Raw genomic sequence first — 22,122 nt, 5'->3', positions numbered from 1 at the left:
CCTCCTTTCTGTCTAATACCACATGAAAGTGGTGGGTTTTTGGCATCTTATTTGTACAGCTTCCATATTCGTTTTTATACACTTTACAAGAAATATATTGGCGTCAAACTCCTTAGCTTGCTAGCTTGTTTGCGCTGGCTTTCGGAGACTCTTGTTTTGAAAGCGCAGGCGCGATGGAGCGGCACTTTTATTGTGAAGACAGGAACTGTGCAGTCAGTCTTTAGGCTTTTGACGGGATGTATGGTTGAAATATATCTTTTTTCCTTCACACTTTTGATTGATTGATTGGAACTTTTATTAGTAGATTGCACAGTACAGTACATATTCCGTACAATTGACCACTAAATGGTAACGCCCCAATAAGTTTTTCAACTTGTTTAAGTCAGGTCATGTGACCCCTGGCTCTGTTTGATTGGTCCAACGTCACCAGTGACTACATCTGATTGGTGGAACGAAGTGAAACGTCGCCAGTAAGGCAGGCACTTTGAAGGTCTGTCTGACAGACCAAAACAAACAAAGCGTGCATTAACAGATCGATAAAAATTAGTAGCGAGTAGCGAGCTGAATGTAGATAAAAGTAGCGGAGTAAAAGTAGCGTTCCTTCTCTATAAATATACTTAAGTAAAAGTAAAAGTATGTTGAATTAAAACTACTCTTAGAAGTACAATTTATCCCAAAAGTTACTCAAGTAGATGTAACGGAGTAAATGTAGCGCGTTACTACCCACCTCTGGTGATGGAGTCCCCTATGACTAAAGTGTGGTGCCCGGTAGACTGGGGTGTATGACTAGCTAAAGGGCTAAATCTATTATGCGTCTCAACCGATTCACCGTTGCTTATAGGCCGCTTAGGGCTGCTATAAACTGGGCTAGTTGGCTCGCTACAGCTAACGCTAGCAGATGTGTCCGCAACGTCTAAAGTTACGAGATTACTCTGCTCTAACTGGCGGACACGGCCCTCTAGCAGAGCCAACCTATCCATGAGAACAGTGCACGAAGAGCAGGGAGCCATACTCCCGTGAGTATGGCTCCCTGCTCTTCGTGCACTGTTCTGTGATTCTTTCACCGAGTCAAGTTCTTGCTGTCTTCGGGGAAGTGGTCGCGACGTGTTGGAGCAGATTCCTTCAGACCGACGCCGCCTTTCTCCGCGCTAGCTTTGTTAGCTTAGCAGCTAGCTTGCTGAGCGAGGGGTGGTGAGACAGAGATTGGGTGATTTGCAAGTTTAAATAAGACTACTAAGTATGTTTTGGAAGTAGTAAAGAAAGCTGTGAAACAATTAGAAGCACACAGATTGAATGATACTTAGCTTTTTCGCAACAGCAACAGCGAGCAGTCACTCACGGCCATAAGCAACATCTGGTAGGAAGCCCCCACAGGTAGTAGTAGAGGATTGGGGTCGGAGGTCACCCGACTCAAACTTAACAAAAAAATAATGTCAGGGAAAGATTGACTGGCCGGCTCCAAGGCGTGGGGGTCTTCGGGAAGGGGTATTTACTGTGGTTCAAGAGGACATTAGAGGGGTGATCAGGCCCATACTCTATCTCCCGGAATCTGCAGTTCCAGTCTGAGGCTCGCTGAAACAAATAAAGCTTTTTGTTTGACGATTCCTCGTTGGCGTCTTCTTGGCTCATCACCCATCACACGACCAACAAATATACAACACTGCCATTCACCCTGCATCCACTCTGGAAGAGAAGATACAAAGGGACGCTTACCACTGTGAGGAGTCTGATGCTGCCACAAACACACAACCCAACAGATGAAGATGCCGTGGAAAACTGGAAAGGCCAAGTGGTTCCATACAAAAAAGGAAGGTGAGTTCTCTCCTTGTCCCAGAATGACTGCATGTAGTTCCATCTGCAAGACGGAAAAAGGTAAAGCTGCAATTGATAAACAATGGAAACAATCAGGAGACTCTTAAAGTTGATGATTCAGAAGTCGCTGTGCTAAACACTTGTGCATTTGATATATTTTTTCAGAGCTAATGTAGTTCTTTCTGTGACAGTAATTATTTTGAAAATTTTGTGAAGTAAATTCATCAACTCATTTGATGTTCTACATATGATGAATGTTTATAGTCAACTTGGAGATAGCGAACCACCAGGTTTAAGTAAATAATGGTTGAGTCCATAATAAATTAAGGAGCTTTAGTTGGATATTTAACTCTTTCACGAGAAGAGGCAATAAATTCCGACTTTGGAATGCAAAGGTGATAGTTCTATCCTGGAGGAGAGACTCCATATCAATCTTCATGTCAAGTTTTAAGTTACAACATATAGAGGTTGTTTTCCAGTCACTTACAAATGAACATCTCCTTACATGGTCAGGTTGTACTCTCCTGAATTAACACACACCCAGACAGAGAAAGAAGTAATATAAGATTGTGGTTCGGCTCCTCCAAGTTGGGAGTGCCTCATTTTTTTTAGTTGTCCTCCTCCAAGTACTGCAGTTCTGTATAATGACGCTCGCCTGCAAAGCGTCTCTGACGTCTCTTTTGATCCAACCGCACTGCCATGTTGCCCTTCTGCCCGGGAGGGGGTGACAAGACCAGAAATCAGTTGTAAGTTGCAACAAACACAGAAACCAGTTCCTTAAACTGGTAAAAGCCATCTCCACACTGTGTGTGACCGAACAGGTCTACTTAGAGAGGGCAAGACTCCTGAAGAAAATATTTGAAGCTGTCCAACAAACATCTGGTACGCTACAAACGGATGCACATTGCAACATCTCTGCAATGATACAGAGAACATTGCCAAACATTGGAAGTGCTTATTTGTTAAAACAATGTTCTTCACAGTATTGCAGTCTAAGCAAACAAAGCACAAGGTCCGTTGAATTCATCTCTACCTCCATTGGTGTCCTCCAGACTAATGGCATTTCTCAGCCTTCCTGACTCGGACTACCTCCGGCCAATCAGAGAAGGAAACAAGGAATACAATATGTGCAGGGAGGATTACCCACAGTTACAGGCTGGGAGAACTTATTTGTATTGACACTGACCTTGGCAGCCATTGCTCAGCAACTCCAGTACAAAGGGGCGTCCACCAGAGAGGATTTCCCTTGTGTGAACATGGTGCTCCAAGGACAGACCTTCACATTGAGGGCAGTCCTTGCTTTTCGGGCTTCATGCTGTGTTGTGCACAAAGGACGAGAGACATTCTCCTGATTCATAGTTAGTGTTTACATTTGTTCTACGTTCAACTTTAAATATCCAATTGTTATTGAATGTTCTAATTTGCGCAAACATTTTGCACGTTGAATGAATGCTTTTTTCTACCGCTTGTCCCTTTTTGGTGTCGCGGGGGGTTCTGGATTCTGCATTCGGGCGGAAGGCAAGTCGCCATCTCATCGCAGGGCCAACACAGACAGACAACATTCACACTCACATTCACACACTAGGGCCAATTTAGTGTTGCCAATCAACCTATCCCCAGATGCATGTCTATGGAGGTGGAAGGAAGCCGGAGTACCCGGAGGAACCCACACAGTCACAGTGAGACCGTGCAAACTCCACACAGAAAGACCCCAAGCCTGGGGATCGAACCCAGGACCTTCGTATTGTGAGGCACATGTACTAAACTTTTTACAGCACAAACCAGTACAAATGAATAAAACTATTTTGGCTTGATTTGGACTAAATTTGGAGAACGGAGGGGGGCTGGGTGACCTTTGGTTGACCTATAAAATAATCTTTAAAAACTTGGAAACTGAAGCAGCACAATTGTACAAATACAGTATATATGTATATACAAAACCCCAAAACCAATGAAGTTGGCACGTTGCAAATCCTTTTCAACTTATATTTAATAGAATAGACTGCAAAGACAAGATATTTAATGTTCGAACTGAGAAACTTAATTTCTTTTTGCAAATAATCATTAATTAATTATAACTAATTATTGCTGCCATTAATTTAATGGCAGCAATACAGTGCAAAAAAGTTGGCACAGGGGCATTTTTACCACTGTGTTACATGGCATTTCCTTTTAACAACACTCAGTAAACATTTGGGAACTGAGGAGACCAATTTTTGAAGCTTTTTAGGTGGATTTATTTCCAATTCTTGCCCCTAAAGCTGACCTCTTTTGCTAAGCCACACTGTTGTAACACGTGACTTGGCATTGTCTTGCTGAAATAAGCAGAGGCGTCCATGATAACGTTGCTTGGATGGCAACATATGTTGCTCCAAAACCTGTATGTACCTTTCAGCATTAATGGTGCCTTCAAAGATGTGTAAGTTACCCATGCATTGGGCACTAATACACCCCCATACCATCACAGATGCTGGCTTTTGAACTTGCGCATAAAATAGTCCGGTTGGCCACAGTTTCCAAAAACATTTTGAAATGTGGACTCGTCAGACCACTGAACACTTTTCCACTTTGCAACAGTCCGTGTGCGCTGCCAATTGGATGGCAGTGAAAGCGGAGGATCCAAACGGACTAATTCGGGGCAGCAGAGGCTGACTTTTGGGACGTGGAACGTCTACGCTGGTGGGGAAGGAGCCTGAGCTGGTGCGGGAGGTGGAGCGCTACCGTTTGGATCTGGTGGGGCTCTGAAACTACACTCCTGGACAAGGGATGGATCTTGTTCACTTCTGGAGTTGCTCAGGGTGTGAGGGCCCTGAGGGTGTGGGGATACTCACGAGTGCCCGGCTGAGTGTCTGTACGTTGGAGTTCACCCCAGTGGACAAGAGAGTCGCCTCCCTCGCCTTAGGGTTGGAGGGGGAATAACCCTGACTGTTGTTTGTGCGTACGCACCAAACAAGAGTTCAGAGTATTCGGCCTTCTTGGATACCTTGCATGGGGTCCTGTATGGGACACCGACAGGGTATTCCATAGTCTTGCTGGGGGACTTCAACGCGCATGTGGGCAATGACAGTGATACTTGGACTGGCGTGATTGGGAGGAACGGTCTCCCTAATCTGAATCTGAGTGGTGGATTGCTATATGACTTCTGTGCTAGTCATGGACTTGCGATAACATGTTCAAGCATAAGGATGATGATGATCGATTTTGTAATCGCATCAGCTAATCTGAGGCTGTATGTTTTGGACACTCGGGGGAAGAGAGGGGCTGAACTGTCAACTGATCACCATCTGGTAGTGAGTTGGGTCAGATGGCGGGGGCAACCTCTGGACAGACCTGGCAAATAAATAATGATGAATGGGTTATACTTGTATAGCGCTTTTCTACCTTCAAGGTACTCAAAGCGCTTTGACAGTATTTCCACATTCACCCATTCACACACACATTCACACACTGATGGCGGGAGCTGCCATGCAAGGCAAGGAGCAAGGGGTGAAGTGTCTTGCCCAAGGACACAACGTACGTGACTAGGCTGGTAGAAGGTGGGGATTGAACCCCAGTAACCAGCAACCCTCCGATTGCTGGCACGGCCACTCTACCAACTTCGCCACGCCGTCCCTACAAACCCAAACCCAAACATGTAGTGAGGTGAACTGGGAACGTTTGGAGGAGTCCTCTGTCCGGAGGGATTCAACTCCCACCTCCGGCGGGACTGCTCTGCCATCCCTGTGGAGGTTGGGGACATTGAACAGGAATGGGCAATGTTCAAAGCCTCTATTGCTAAAGCTGCAGCTGTGAGCTGTGGCCAGAAGGTCTTAGGTGCCTCAAAGGGCGGTAACCCTCGAACACCCTGGTGGACAGCAGTGGTCAGCGAAGCCATCCGACTGAAGATGGAGTCCAGTATGTTATCCCAGGGGACTCCGGAGGTAGTTGCAAGGTACCGACAGGCCCGAACCAGCGGCCGTGGCTGTGGACGAGGCTAAGCAGAGGGTGTGGGAGCAGTTCGGGGAATCCATGGAGAAGGACTATCGGGTGGCACCAAAGCTGTTCTGGAAGACCATACCGCACCTCAGGAGGGGGAAGCAGGGAACCATCCAAGCTGTGTACAGCAAGGATGGGACTCTGCTGACTTCAAGTGAGGAAGTCGTAAGGCGTTGCAAAGCGCACTTTGAGGAACTCCTGAATCCAACTACATCAACACACCCTCCCTGACAAGATTACATGGATGATGGGGGATCAACATCGATCTCTCGGCGTGAAGTCACTGAGGTAGTAAGACAACTCCACAGTGGCAAAGCTCCGGGGGTTGACGATATTCGCCCAGAAATGCTGAAGGCTCTGGGTGTTGAGGGGCTGTCTTGGTTGATACGTCTTTTCAACATTGCATGGAAGTCTGGGACAGTGCCGAGGGAGTGGCAGACTGGGGTGGTGGTTCCCTTATTCAAAAAGGGGGACCAGAGGGTATGTGCTAATTACAGGGGTATCACACTACTCAGCCTCCCTGGGGAAAGTTTACGCCAAGGTACTGGAAAGGAGGGTCCGGCCGATAGTCGAACCTCAGATTCAAGAGGAGCAATGTGGATTCTGTCCTAGTCGGGGAACAACTGACCAGCTCTTTACTCTTATAGCGGTATAGCTCGGTTGTTAGAGCGGCCGTGCCAGCAACTTGAGGGTTGCAGGTTCGATCCCCGCTTCCGCCATCCTAGTTACTGCCGTGTGTCCTTAGGCAAGACACTTTACCCACTTTCTCCCAGTGCCACTCACACTGGTTTAAATGTAACTTAGATATTGGGTTTCACAATGTAAAGCGCTTTGAGTCACTTGAGAAAAAGCGCTATATAAATGTAATTCACTTCACTACTCTTGCGGGACTCCTGGAGAAGGCCTGGGAGTAATCCAGTCTACATGTGCTTTGTGGATTTGGAGAAGGCGTATGACCGGGTCCCCCGGGAGATCCTGTAGGAGGTGCTGAGGGAGTACGGTTTGAGAGGGACCTGTTGGGGGCCATCCAATCTCTGTACAATCAAAGCGAGAGTTGTGTCCAGGTGCTTGGATGTAGGTCGGATCGTTTCCAGTGGGGGTTGGTCTTCGCCAGGGCTGCGCTCTGTCACCTATCCTGTTTGTGATTTTCATGGACAGGGTTTCAAGGCCGCCTCGACAACAGAGGCACGGAACATCGTCCACTCGGACTCAATGTCCAGCGCCTCCCTCGTGACATTTTCAAAGTTCTTCCGGAGGTGGGAATTGAAACTCTCTCTGACAGGAGACTCTGCCAGGCGTTCCCAGCAAACCCTCACAATGCGTTTGGGCCTGCCAGGTCTGTCCGGCATCCTCCCCCACCATCGCAGCCAACTCACCACCAGGTGGTGATCGGTAGAAAGCTCCGCCCCTCTCTTCACCCGAGTGTCCAAAACATGAGACCGCAAATCCGATGACACAACTACAAAGTCGATCATGGAACTGCGGCCTAGGGTGTCCTGGTGCCAAGTACACATATGGACACCCTTATGTTTGAACATGGTGCTTGTTATCGACAATCTGTGACGAGCACAAAAGTCCAATAACAGAACACCACTCGGGTTCAGATCCGGGCGGCCATTCTTCCCAATCACGCCTCTCCAGGTTTCACTGTCGCTGCCAACATGAGCGCTGAAGTCCCCCAGTAGAACAAGGGAATCACCCGGGGGAGCACTCTCCAGTACTCCCTCGAGTGAATCCAACACTGGATCGGTTCGCAGCCGAGTGTGAAGCGACTGGGATGGGAATCAGCACCTCCAAGTCCGAGTCCATGGTTCTCTCCCGGAAAAGGGTGGAGTGCCATCTCCGGGTTGGGGAGGAGATCTTTCCCCAAGTGGAGGAGTTCAAGTACCTCGGAGTCTTGTTCACGAGTGGGGGAAGAGTGGATCGTGAGATCGACAGGCGGATCGGTGCGGCGTCTTCAGTAATGCGGACGCTGTATCGATCCGTTGTGGTGAAGAAGGAGCTGAGCCGAAAGGCAAAGCTCTCGATTTACCGGTCGATCTACGTTCCCATCCTCACCTATGGTCATGAGCTTTGGGTCATGACCGAAAGGACAAGATCACGGGTACAAGCGGCCGAAATGAGTTTCCTCCGCCGAGTGGCGGGGCTCTCCCATAGGGTGAGAAGCTCTGTCATTCGGGGGGAGCTCAAAGTAAAGCCGCTGCTCCTCCACATCGAGAGGAGCCAGATGAGGTGGTTCGGGCATCTGGTCAGGATGCCACCCGAACGCCTCCCTAGGAAGGTGTTTCGGGCACGTCAGACCGGTAGGAGGCCACGGGGAAGACCCAGGACACGCTGGGAAGACTATAAATAAATGGGTTGTACTTGTATAGCGCTTTTCTACCTTCAAGGTACTCAAAGCGCTTTGACACTACTTCCACATTTACCCATTCACACACACATTCACACACTGATGGAGGGAGCTGCCATGCAAGGCGCTAACCAGCACCCATCAGGAGCAAGGGTGAAGTGTCTTGCTCAGGACACAACGGACATGACGAGGTTGGTACTAGGTGGGGATTGAACCAGGGACCTTCGGGTCGCGCACGGCCATTCTTCCACTGCGCCACGCCGTCCCTATCTATCTCTCCCGGCTGGCCTGGGAACGCCTCGGGATCCCCCGGGAGGAGCTGGACGAAGTGGCTGGGGAGAGGGAAGTCTGGGCTTCCCTGCTTAAGCTGCTGCCCCCGCGACCCGACCTCGGATAAGCGGAAGAAGATGGATGGATGGATGGATGGATTTCAAGGCAGAGTCGTGACCATGGTGGAGAGGGTATACGTCTCGGGGGGCTAAAGGTTGCGTCACTGCTGTTTGCAGATGATGTGGTCCTGATGGCACCATCGGTTTGTGACCTTCAGCTCTCACTGGATCGGTTCGCAGCCGAGTGTTCAGCGGCGGGAATGAGGATCAGCATCTCCAAATCTGAGGCCATGCTTCTCAGCAGGAACCGATGTTTTGTACAGTCCAGGTAGAGAGCGAGACTATGTCCCAGGTGCAGGAGTTTAAGTATCTTGGGGTCTTGTTCACAAGTGAGGGAAAGATGGAGAAGGAAATCAGACGGAGAATCGGAGCAGCTGGGACAGTATTGCAGTCTCTCTGCCGCACTGTTGTGACGAAACGAGAGCTGAGCCAGAAGGCAAAGCTCTCAGTCTACCGAGCTATCTCCATTACTCTCACCTATGGTCATGAAGTGTGGGTCATGACCGAAAGAATAAGATCGCGGATGCAAGCGGCCGAAATGAGTTTCCTCAGAAGGGTGGCTGGCATCTCCCTTAGAGATAGGGTGAGAAGTTCAGTCACCCAAGAGAGACTCGGAGTAGACCCGCTGCTCCTTCGCTTGGAAAGGAGCCAGCTTAGGTGGTTCAGACATCTCGTGAGGATGCTCACAAGCGTCTCCCTAGGGTTGCACGACCCACTGGGAGGAGACCCCAGGACCAGATGGACGGGATTACATCTCCTCTCTGGCCTGGGAACGCTTCGGGGTCCCTCAGGAGGAAGTTGCTAATGTTGCTTTGGAGAGGGAAGTCTGGGGGTCTCTGCTGGAGCTGTTGTCCTGCAACCCAATTCCAGATAAGCGGTTGAAGATGGATGGATGGATCAGTCCATCTTAGATGAGCTTGGGCCCAGCGTAGCCGGGGGCGCTTCTGGGTGTTGTTGATAAACGGCTTTCGCTTTGCATAGTAGAGTTTTAACGTGCACTTACAGATGTAGCGACCAACTGTAGTTACTAGTGGTTTTCTGAAGAGTTCCTAAGCCCATGATCATACTGATGTCGCTTTTTGATGCAGTACTGCCTGAGGGATCGTAGGTCTGTATTATCATCGCTTACGTGCAGTGATTTTTCCAGATTCTCTGAACCTTTTGATGATATTACGGACCGTAGATGGTGAAATCCCTAAATTCCTTGCAATAGCTCGTTGAGAAATGTTGTTCTTAAACTGTTTGACAATTTGCTCACGCATTTGTTCACAAAGTGGTCTGAGCACTTCATGGAAGCTGCTTTTATACCCAATAATGGCACCCACCTGTTTCCAATTAGCCTGTTCACCTGTGGGATGTTCCAAATAAGTGTTTGATGAGCATTCCTCAACTTTCTCAGTATTTTTTGCCACTTGTGCCAGCTTTTTTTTTTAAAACATGTTGCAGGCATCAAAGTCCAAATGAGCTAATATTTGCAAAAAATAACGTTTTCCAGTTCAAACATTAAGTATCTTATCTTTGCAGTCCATCCAATTGAGTATAGGTTTAAAAGGATTTGCAAATCATTGTATGTTGTTTTTATTTACGATTTACACAATGTGCCAACTTCACTGGTTTTGTAATGTAGTGTATATATGTATATACAGGACTGTCTCAGAAAATTAGAATATTGTGATAAAGTCCTTTATTTTCTGTAATGCAACTAAAAACATGAAAATGTCATACATTCTGGAATTATTACACATCAACTGAAATATTGCAAGCCTTTTATTATTTTAATATTGCTGATTATGGCATACAGCTTAAGAAAACTCAAAAATCCCATCTCAAAAAATTTGAATATTTCCTCAGACCAAGTTAAAAAATAAAGATTTATAACAGCAAAACAAAATCAAACATTTGAAAATGTCAATTAATGCACTCAGTACTTGGTTGGGAATCCTTTTGCTCGGATTACTGCACCAATGCGGCGTGGCATGGAGGCAATCAGCCTGTGGCATTGCTGAGGTGTTATGGATGCCCAGGATGCTTCAATAGCGGCCTTTAGCTCATTTGCATTATTGGGTCTGGTGTCTTTCAGCTTCTTCTTCTTCACAAATTCTCTATGGGGTTCAGGTCAGGGGAGTTGGCAGGCCAATCGAGGACAGTAATGCCATGGTCAGTACAGTTACTGGTGGTTTTGGCACTGCTGGATCATGCTGGAAAATGAAATCATCATCTCCATAGAGCTTTTCAACAGATGGAAGCATGTAGTGCTCTAAAATCTCTTGCTGCATTGACTCTGGACTTGATGAAACACAGTGGACCAACACTAGCAGCTGACATGGCTCCCCAAACCATTGCTGACTGTGGGAACTTATAAATAAATAAATAAATGGGTTGTACTTGTATAGCGCTTTTCTACCTTCAAGGTACTCAAAGCGCTTTGACACTATTTCCACATTTACCCATTCACACACACATTCACACACTGATGGAGGGAGCTGCCATGCAAGGCGCTAACCAGCACCCATCAGGAGCAAGGGTGAAGTGTCTTGCTCAGGACACAACGGACATGACGAGGTTGGTACTAGGTGGGGTTTGAACCAGGGACCCTCGGGTCGCGCACGGCCATTCTTCCACTGCGCCAAGCCGTCCCTAACTTCACACTGGATTTCAAGCAACTTGGATTTTGCTCCTCTCCAGCCTTCCTCCAGACTCTAGCGCCTTGACTTCCAAATGAAATACAAAACTTGCTTTTGTCTGAAAACAGGACTATGGCCCACTCTGCAACTGTCTAGTGCTTCTTTTCCATAGCCCAATTCAGACGCTTCTTCCGTTGTCTTGAGTTCAAGAGTGGCTTGACCATGGGAATAAGGCTATATGCTTCCATCTGTTGAAAAGCTCTATGGAGATGATGATTTCATTTTCCAGCATGATCCCTCTCAGCCAGCCACCCCCCAGCCATAACCTGCCCTCATTGCAGCCGGTCATTCCGCGCAAGGATTGGCCTCATCAGCCATCTTCGCACACACTAATCAACGTGAAGTCACTTGGTCATCTTCGAAAACAAAGGACGAACATAATATATATATATATATATATACATATATATATGAATGAGGTAGATCACATCAACTTGGTCATTTAATAAGTAGCACCCCTGGTTTACATGTATAACTTTCTCCAATGCTGCCACTAGAAGACTTTGTTTTCCAAAGTTGTAAAAATGTGTAGAATAAATATTTCTGTCAACGAAGATTTGCGTTTCTTTCAGCATAGCCTGGTGTCAGGCAGGTGGCTGTTGCAGACAAAAGAACCTGCGCAAGCAGATATTCTCAAACATTAACATCAAATCCAAATACAGCACACGCCTCATAGATAAAAGCTAGCAGTCTAATTAATATGGACACTTACATCATGTGTTGCTTTCATTAAGACTTATATAGGGCTTCTCATTTTTTGCACCGTTGTCCCTTTTGTGGTCGCTGGAGCCTATCTCAGCAACATTCGGGCAGTAGGCAGGGTACACCCTGGACAAGTCGCCACCTCATCGCAGGGCCAACACAGATAGACAACAATCACACTCACATTTACACACTAGGTCCAATTTAGTGTTGCCAACCCCAGTGAATGTCTTTGGAGGTGGGAGGAAGCTTTAGTACCCAGAGGGAACCCACGCAGTCACGGGGAGAACATGCAAACTCCACACAGAAACCCAGGACCTTCGTATCGTGAGGCACATGCACTAACCCGTTTCACCATGCGGCTTCTGAAAAATTATTTTTTTATATTTTTGGTCCAATATGGCTCTTTAAACATTTTGGATTGCCAACCTCTAGACCAGATCAAACCTATCAGATCAATAACTTATTACTCACCGTTTTAGATTAAATTCTCTCTCCATAGCAACTGACCTTTAAAGTGGACATTACTGCTCTCCTGTGGACACTTGCAGTAACACCATGTCGTGACAGTGCTGCCCATTGTACGGTAAACAGAAAAACGTTGGAAGCAGCAGAATAATGTCAACACCAACTTTTATTTATTACAATTGGGGCAGGGGGGCGCTCTACTGAGGCGGCTGCTGCTGATCAGGCATGCTCCTGATGATGTCAGAATCCCCTGCAGACCAAAGAAAAAGTCAGCAAACTGTCACAAAGGCAAAACCTAGACTTTTATTCTAAAATACAAGGACATAAATGCACAGCGTCGACTCACCGGGGTCAATGATGGCCAGTGTGCACACCCTGTAGTATTTGCCGCAGGCTGTACCAAGCTCAATGTTGTTTCCGCTGTAATGGTGGACACCGGTTTTGGCCAGCATGGCATAGTACTCAATCTCAGATTTCCTGCACATGGGAGGAAAAACAGTGTTATTACAGTAAGGAATGCATTAAAATGGAGACACTGAAACTAATTCAAAATTGACATATTTGTTTGTTTTAGAGTTCTTGCTGAAAAATGTGCATTTGAAAACAAAAATATGCAATGTGCCAGCAACTTGAGGGCTCTTTATTTGATCCCCGCCATCCTAGTCACTGCTGTCGTGTCCTTGGGCAAGACCCTTTACCCACCTGCGCCTAGTACCCCCCTCACTGGTTTAGATGTAGCTTAAAAAAATGAAGGTAATGGGTTTCACTATGAAAGTGCTTTGCGTTTCTTGAGGAAAGCGTTATATAAAAATAATTCACTTAATTTTACAATATATCAGATAGACATGGCCTACGTCAGGGGTGTCGAATTCGCAAACAGGTTTGATCCGATCCACGATATGAGTTTGCCAAGTATAAAACTTAGCTGAATTTTTTTTAATGAAAGAAACTGTTGTTCTATATGTGTCCACTGGATGTCGAAATAGCAAACGAGTTAAGCAAGCAAATGGTCAATATTGGGGCCAAGCAAGAGGTACACAGTAAAGTTTGGCTGCGGCTCCTTCCCCTCAACCCAAATGAAATGTGAAAACTGCTGTTTTACGTCTTCTGCTTCAAACACATTGATATTTGGCACCCTCACTGCCCCAAAAGGTCTGTCAAAAATGAGAAAAGCGAACAGTCTATGTAACTCAACCTTCTTGAATAGTTTCTACCTCTGTTTCTTATAGTTTGTTGAGTTAGTACAGTAGTATGTGGAAATGACAAATGAAGTATTTCATACCTAGAAGAGTTTTATCCATTTCGTTCAATCCCAGATGGGCTGTAACTTAGTTTGATGGCTTTGACAGGGATTTCCCCCTTAATGTAATTGATTGTGGTGGTGTGCCAAGGCAACATATTATCCTCCACACCTTAAAAATTAGGAGTTTTACATGAAAACAAAATTAATATAATATTGTAGCTTCCAAAACAAGACAAGTCTGACTTGTTTTAGCTTTGCCAACAACGGGCACAATTCCAACAAGTATTTTCTCCGAGCACACACGTCTTCGTGTTTCACTCCTAAACACGGTCTTCCTCATTCTCCGCCAACACGGTGTGTTCACAGACCATGGGAAAAAAGATAATCAGAACACAAATATACACATTAACACCAGCGGGTAGTTACAGTATGAATTGATGGATGGTTTATTATCTGTGCACTATTGACTAGTGATGCACCAAAAATTGGGCCGCCGAAAAAATACTTCTCATCACCGGAATGGCGCTGCCGAAACCGGATGTTATAATGACGTAAACCATCACACAGGGTTGTTTGGATCGGAGGCATCATGACCGCAATGTGGACGTACTTTAATATATCCAAGATATACCCGTGGACAGCGATCTTCAAAATTTAAAATGACAGTGGTGGCTTTTAAGGAGAGGAAGGCTCCCAGCTGCGCAAAGTACCGTATTTTCCGCACTATAAGCCGCCCCGGGTTATTAGCCGCACCTTCAATGAATGGCATATTTCAAAACTTTGTTCACCTATAAGCCGCCCCGGGTTATAAGCCGCGCCTACGCTGCGCTAAAGGGAATGTCAAAAAAACAGTCAGATAGGTCAGTCAAACTTTAATAATATATTACAAACCAGCGTTCTAACAATTCTTCTTCAGTGTCTGAATTAAAAAGTTGGGCGAATACGGCATCCAAAATGGCCGGCTCCGTCTCGTCGAAGTCATTAGAGTCAATGTTGCTGTTGTTGTCCAGCAGTTCCTTGAATCCTGCGTTCTGGAAAGCTCGGACCACAGTTGAGACCGATATATTCGCCCAGGCATTTACAATCCACTGGAAGATGTTGGCGTATGTCGTCCGGCGCTGTCTCCCTGTCTCAGTGGCGCAGGTCATCTTTTGCTTCCTCTACCTACGCACCATTTATGTTCACTTCTCTTGCTGCTGCTCTATTTCCGTGTTCTACTGCGTGACTTATTGCCTTGAGTTTGAATTCTGCGTTGTACGCGTGTCTCTTAATAGGAGCTATTTTGTGGTCTTTACAGATGTAAACACACAAATGAAATGAAACGTAATATCCGCGCGCTTCTTCTTCTATGGGGGCGGGTGGTTGCTTACAGTAGAAGAAGAAGCGCTTCCTCTTCTATGGGGGCGGGTGCTTACCTTGGCGGTTGCTTACCGTAGAAGAAGAAGCGCTTCCTCTTCTACGGGGAAAAAAGATGGCGGCTGTTTACCGTAGTTGCGAGACCTAAACTTTATGAAAATGAATCTTAATTAATCCATATATAAAGCGCACCGGGTTATAAGCCGCACTGTCAGCTTTTGAGAAAATTTGTGGTTTTTAGGTGCGGCTAATAGTGCGGAAAATACGGTAAATGTGACGCCAGGCTCTCCGCAGCCCGCTTCTTTTCACAGACATGGAGCGCTACCAGTAAAGAGTCTCTAAACGTGAGAACAGTCTACAATAACACCGGAAATAGATACATTTGTTTTTAATTTAAAAAAAAAAAGACTGACTAAAAGATTTGGAGAAAGCTCTCGGGGAAAAAAATATTCGTACATTATACAACAATTACAAACAGTGCAAAATAATATAAATATATGTTAATACTACGCATCATGGCAGATAATACAAGGACATCATATTGACCACACCCTTACAAGTATCTTGGCAATATAGATGTTTATACATATACCGTATTTTCCGCACTATAAGGCGCACCGGATTATTAGCCGCACCTTCTATGAATTACATATTTCATAATTTTGTCCACCAATAAGCCGCCCCGGACTAAAAGCCGCGCCTACGCTGCGCTAAAGTGAATGTCAAAAAAACGCTGCGCTAAAGTGAATGTCAAAAAAACAGTCAGATAGTTCAGTCAAACTTTAATAATATATTGAAAACCAGCGTTCTAACAACTCTGTCCCAAAATGTACAAATGTGCAATCACAAACATAGTAAAATTCAAAATGGTGTAGAGCAATAGCAACATACCGGTAATGTTGCTCGAACGTTAATGTCACAACACACAAAATAAACATAGCGCTCACCTTCTGAAGTTATTCTTCATTCGTAAATCCTTCGAATTCTTCGTCTTCGGTGTCCGAATTGAAAAGTTGCGCTAGCGTGGGATCCAAAATGGCCGGTTCCGTCTCGTAGAAGTCATCGGGAGTCAGTGTCGCTGTTGTTCTGTGAATCCTGCCTTCCGGAAAGCTCGGACCACAGTTGTGACCGAAATATCTGCCCAAGCATTTACGATCCACTGGCAGATGTTGGCGTATGTCGTCCGAGGCTGTCTGCCCGTCTTAGTGAAGGTGTGTTCGCCTTCGGAGCTGTGTGAAAAAAGCCACCCGGCCTCTTCGCGTAAACTTCCCTTAACCACTCGCTCATCTTTTCTTCATCCATCCATCCCTTCGAGTTAGCTTTTATGATGACGCCGGCTGGAGAGGTCTCTTTTGGCAAGGTCTTCCTTTTGAATATCACCATGAGTGGAAGTTAGCATGGCAAGCTAGAACCACAGTGAAGGATGACTTCTCATTCCCTGTGGAGCGAATATTCACCGTACGTGCTCCCGTTCCACAGTGCGGTTCAGTTGCTGTGAAATACGGTAGTAATCCGTGTGCGGATAGAGAGATTGCGTCTTTTTATGACCCGGATCGTTTAGTAGGAGCCATTTTGTGGTCTTTACAGATGTAAACAGGAAATGAAACGTACGGTGATATCCGCGCGTTTTTTCTTCTTCTTCCGGGGGCGGGTGAAGCGCTTCCTGTTCTATGGGGGCGGGTGAAGCGCTTCCTGTTCTATGGGGGCGGGTGCTTTCCTTGGCGGTTGCTTGCGTAGAAGAAGAAGCGCTTCCTGTTCTACCGGGAAAAAAGATGGCGGCTGTTTACCGAAGTTGCGAGACCGAAACTTTATGAAAATGAATCGTAATAAAGCGCACCGGGTTATTAGGCGCACTGTCAGCTTTTGAGAAAAATTGTGGTTTTTAGGTGCGCCTTATAGTGCGGAAAATACGGTACTGAGATGAGGTCTAAGTTCATTGCGTTCATTGTTTTTGAAACAGCGTAAAATTTTTCTCAGAATTTTCAACTAATTTGATGTGTTTTGTCAAGAGGATTATTTGAATATGAAGTTGTCTTTGATTTTAGGTATCATGCCATGATTTGGGCCACTTGGGAATTGACTTCCCTCCATGTGGCCCCTGAGCTGAAATTAGTTTGACAACCCTGGCCTATTTAATTAGGTATATGCTACATCCTTTTGATTTGAACCCACTAATAGAGGCAAACAGCCAAGTTATGACCCCTGTTATCTGATGCGTGTTTTGCAACAGAACAAATGCTAAACAAGTCTATCAGTGATTCTCAAACTGTGGTATGCGGGCTCCATCCAGTAGCACGCCAAAGAATCCAGCCAAGCGGTAGGCTTGTGCCTTTCGGGGTCGCTGTAGCCTATGTCAGCAGCATTCGGGCGGAAGGCGGCGTACACCCTGGACAAGTCGCCACCTCATCGCAGGGCCAACATAGATAGACAATGTTCACACTCCCATTCACACACTAGGGCCAATTTAGTGTTTCCAATCAACCTAAGCATGGTGGGAGGAAGCCGGAGTACCCGGAGAGAACCCACGCAGTCACAGGGAGAACATGCAAACACCGAAGAATCAGTTGATTAAATCAATGTTTTATTTTCCTACAATTACCATTACTGTCTGTAATCTTACAGTAGCCAAAAATATTAAATATCCTTGTAAAATAAAGCCTCTGCCTCGTTTTTTAATGAGTACTTAGGCCTACTTTGCCACTATATTTTAATGTTGGTACTTGGAGAACCAAGTTTTTTCTGAGGTGGTACTTGGTTAAAAAAAGGTTGAGAACCACTGCTCCATATACAAGGATTTGGAACAATAACATGCATAATTGTGCAGACTAAAGTCACTTGTAAGACTGAAAGGTGTGCCAACAATAACAATGAGTGTCTAATACCTGAGAGCAGGACAGTTGTTTGCCAGGATGACCAGCTTGGCCTTTCCCTGCCGGATCATCTTCTGGGACTGCTTATAGCCCAGCACGTACTTGCCACTTTTCATCACCAGCTGGAGCCGGGAGTTAATGGACTCCATCGACTTTTTCTGGAAGAAAAACGCGTGTAAGTAACGACAAGGTGGTACAATTTGTGTAGAGTGGACTGTTACCAAGACAAGTGTCAACAGAGATGCGCAGATTTAACTGATTTTGGCGTTAGCTGTCATGTTAGCATTAGCTGCCACAGGCATAACTAGACACGTTGGGTGATACGAAACTGTAACTCCTTGTTGAACGTATATGGATGAAACAGCCACATGTCGCGTTAAAACCACATAGTTTGGATGAATAGGACATTTTGGTGTAAGTTGTTTTGCTAGCAGGCCTGAAAATCAACTTTAGCCTCCACGTGAAGCACCAGCGCGTGCTCTGCACCGAGAGAGCTTCCACTCACAGTCTTCTTTGCGGCCACCATTTTGAGCGATTTAAGTCCAAGTCCGGCCAACCTACGGTCAGAAACAACACAGGTGAACGCATCGTTATGTTTGGGGCGTAAAAACAAATTGAAAACAGACAGATGTGGGTGTCTTTAATTGAGAAAACTCGGAGAGGATCTTACGGTGAGTTAGCTCCAATATGGCCTCGGAGAGAAAGGAAGCTCCAGCATGCTTTGCGGTACTATCTGCAGAGGAGCATGCGCAGTACAAGCTTACCGGAAGTGACGTCGTTCAGAACAATTATTTGTTTACAGCAGAACTATTTTTTGTTTCTTTTTTCAAAATAATTTTGTATTATTTAAAATGACGTACGGAATTGATATCAGTAATAATTTCTAACGGAATTAGCTATTTCTTTTTTCCAAACGGATTAAAACCAGTGTGAAATACAATATATATATTTTTAACTGTGAGAATTAGTAGCAACAGTAGTTGCAAAATAACCTTTAGTGTCAGGTTAGTGTCAGAGGCTACTCAGTATCATACTTAACAATTAGTGTTAAAAAGTATTTTGTGTTTCATTGATCATGAAATATCCACAGCCATGGAACCCCCATGACGATAATACACTAAAATGCATTTAAGTTGTCATATTAAGCGCATAAACACAATTATTTTGATGAGTGGAAAGCAGAGTTAAAGTAAACTCTATATAATCATTAGTGTGACAGGATGTTTTTATTAATTGATTTGTTCAAATAGTTGTAGTGTACAGTAGTTTAGAGAGACACCTGGATCCAATTCGAAGATTGGCATTTAATTGGCCACCACTCTTCAAAATAGTCGAGGAAGTTTTCACCTAGTGACCACATTTTTCGTTTTTGTATATGTAGTTCTGTTTCCAAAAAAATTAATAAAACGCTTTTGGACCTTGGCCCTGCTAACAATAAATCATAAATACACCATTCTGGAAAGATCGATCCTAACATGGATAGTATTGATACCAAGTATAGTAGTAATAGTTTTGGGCAGTATTTCACAAATATCTGTTTTTTGTGTGTATTGTTAATATTGTTACATAGTTGTTACATACAGAGCAGTTGTATTTATACATTGTTCACAAAAATGTGTTATTATTATAATCATGATCAACAAAAATAAAGGCAAATTCACAAAATCATTCAATGTTTTTGAAAATGTTTCAATAATAACGATCGGTGTAGGTAGGGTGTCAAACTCGTTGTTATGATCTAGTGACAGTTTTTGGGGTTTTGTGTCATTTTCCTGTGTTTAGTGTTTCTTCCTGTCTAGTGTTCTTATTTTTGTTCCGCTTCCTGTTTTCAGTTCACCACTGTTTTCGAGCGCTGTTCTCCACACCTCTTCCTGATTAGTGATCAGGGAGTCGCCTGCCTCTGATCACTAATCAGGACGGTTTATCTGTCAGTGTCGCCTTCATTGCAACACTGGTTCATTTGCCAATTTGTCTTTGCTCAGTAAACCTCCTTTTTGCCTGCACATCACTTTCTATCTCCACATCCTGGGGTCATGCCAACTACCACCATGCGAGTTCCTGACACTTGTTTTCATTGAGGCCCACATCGCAGTTATGGCTGTCTCGTAACAGGGATTGTACTGTACACGATATTCATGATATTATTGACCATCAACCATGTATTTGTTGATTATATTTTTTACGTACAAATAGATGGATAACTGAATTTGACATCAAAGTCAGATATTTAATTATTTTTATTTCAACAAAACATTTAACAACATGTATTTTAATACAATCTTTGTTGTGTGATCAGATAACATTTCTAAATTTACATTTTTATCTCTATTTTTTTTTGGTCCTGTCCAGCCACTCAGGCAAATCATGTTGTTGATATAGATGCCCATATCTGCTGTACAGATTTACTTTACAAAAGAAAAGTGTGGGATAGTTCTCTTATTGTTTTATTTGTATTTGACTTTGTTAAATGGATTAATCAAATTTTTGAGGCAGCCGGACTAGAGCAGGAGGGTCTAGAAAGAAGAAAAAAAAGGAAGACAGAGAAATTGCGGGGACAGGAGTGGAACAAGACAGAGAGACAACAATAACAACAACAGAACAACATCAGCAAATATGATATGTACAAATATGATACGAAGGATGGTAGCAAAGATCCAGTTAGTGAAGTAGATATTAATAACACAGAAATGACAATGAACATTGTTGCACGACAAATGGAGCAATACAAATACCAATAGAAATAGCAGTATTGATAAATGAATACTAATAATAATAAATAATAATAATAACCTCTTTTATTATCAACAATACAATTGTTTCAAATGCAACAATGCATAAATGTGATGAAAACTTGAATAACAAAAGAAAGCAGATAAATGTAGGGGAATAAAGATAAGCGGACTATATTAACCTTGTAGATTGTTATAGTAAAAATAAGTTAAGCTTGATCAGTGTGCTGTTTTTGACGCAGTTTCCACTGGCGGGACAGCGTTAATATATGTTTGATGAAACGTCATTATTTGAATGAGTGTATGTATGCATATGTGCTTGTATACTGTATGTACAGTATGTTTGTACAGTGAATGTGCGTGTGTATGTATGTACCGTGAGTGTGTATGTATGTACAGTATTTATGTATGTATGTGTAAGCGTATGTACCTAGGTATGTGCATAAATATGCGCGTATATACTGTATGTATGAATTAATGTATGTATATATGTATGAATAATTGTGTGTACGTGCATATGTATGTGGGTTTGTATGTACAATATATTTGTCTCCCAGTATGTGCGGGAGCCAAAGTTCGGCCTCAGCCACCCGTACAGCCCAACCCAATACAGCAGGACACCACAAAGGCAGGCTGGCCAGCGACAGGACCCCCAGAACTGGGCTCACTGTGCCGCCAGGCAGGCCAGCGGCAGGCCATAGACAGATGCACCCGGCAGAGGACAGGGCACAGGAGAAGCATGAGACAGCCAGCACCCAAGCCAGCGAGAGACCATAACCATCGCGGGCAGAAAGACGGGACGCACCGCCTTGAGGGGCTCAGAGACTCCCCGCAGCCGAATGGGAAAACCACCGCACTCCTCAAGCAACCGGGTCCTCACAAACCCAATCCCCCCCAAGAGAATACAGTGGGGCCTGCCCCAGGCCGCCCCACTCCAGTTGGCGGCAGCAGAACCGCCCAGCACGGGGCCATGAGAACCACTTGCCCCACCTGCAGGGACCCAATGATGGCGATGAAACATCCAGCAACTTCCCCGGCGGGTCCTCCCACTCAAAGTTTAAAAGAAATGCTGTCAAAATGGAAAGAACAAATACATTTAGTTAGAAAAATGAAGTGTTATATTGACACACATTATTTACAGACTATTTACGGGCCCTGAGTTTGACACCTGTGGTTTAGGCCAAGGCTGTCCTGATTCAAACTTAAAATTCCAATACTATACCAATATTGGACACTTGAGTGTTGGCCGAAACCGATATTAATCCGATATTACATCAGCTGGAATCATAGTACCGGTACATACTTTTTTTAATGGAGAATGTTAAAAAACAGTTTGATTAAGTGAAATTATTCAAACAGAGAACAATGGTGGGTATGAAAAACACAAACCATATGGTATAAAAGTGCATAGTTTGTTATTTTGTGTATGGAATGTTAGAAAAGGTTTGATCAAGTGAAATAATTTAAAGAACAACGGTAGGCATGAAAAACACTAACCTTATGAAATATTTATGCTTTTAAAATGGAGTGATAATGTGTGTTTT

The 22,122-nt window shown here is 44.7% G+C and overlaps 1 protein-coding gene across 1 annotated transcript; it reads right to left on the bottom strand.

The window, feature by feature from the left end:
* Window positions 1–12,528: 12,528 nt before the first annotated feature.
* rpl30 (ribosomal protein L30) lies at window positions 12,529–18,609 on the bottom strand. The gene is made up of 5 exons (XM_061931307.1): window positions 18,520–18,609; window positions 18,355–18,406; window positions 17,862–18,007; window positions 12,727–12,857; window positions 12,529–12,630 (listed from the first exon to the last, which is right to left on the bottom strand). The coding sequence occupies exons 2-5, from the start codon at window positions 18,373–18,375 to the stop codon at window positions 12,578–12,580; spliced, it is 351 nt and encodes a 116-aa protein (XP_061787291.1). The 5' UTR covers window positions 18,376–18,406; window positions 18,520–18,609; the 3' UTR covers window positions 12,529–12,577.
* Window positions 18,610–22,122: the final 3,513 nt, after the last annotated feature.

The sequence above is a fragment of the Nerophis lumbriciformis genome, linkage group LG37, assembly GCF_033978685.3.
Source record: "Nerophis lumbriciformis linkage group LG37, RoL_Nlum_v2.1, whole genome shotgun sequence".
Classification (NCBI taxonomy): domain Eukaryota; kingdom Metazoa; phylum Chordata; class Actinopteri; order Syngnathiformes; family Syngnathidae; genus Nerophis; species Nerophis lumbriciformis.
The sequence above is the reverse complement of the archived record's forward strand: the minus strand, read 5'-3'. Positions and strand labels throughout refer to the sequence as shown.

Coding starts and splice junctions, on each gene's coding strand:
- rpl30 (XM_061931307.1), bottom strand. CDS start 18,375: ATGGTGGCCGCAAAGAAGACT. Junction 12,858..17,861: donor AACAACTGTCCTGCTCTCAG/GTATTAGACACT, acceptor TCCCATGTGCAG/GAAATCTGAGATTGAGTACT. Junction 12,631..12,726: donor ACTGGCCATCATTGACCCCG/GTGAGTCGACGC, acceptor TTTGGTCTGCAG/GGGATTCTGACATCATCAGG.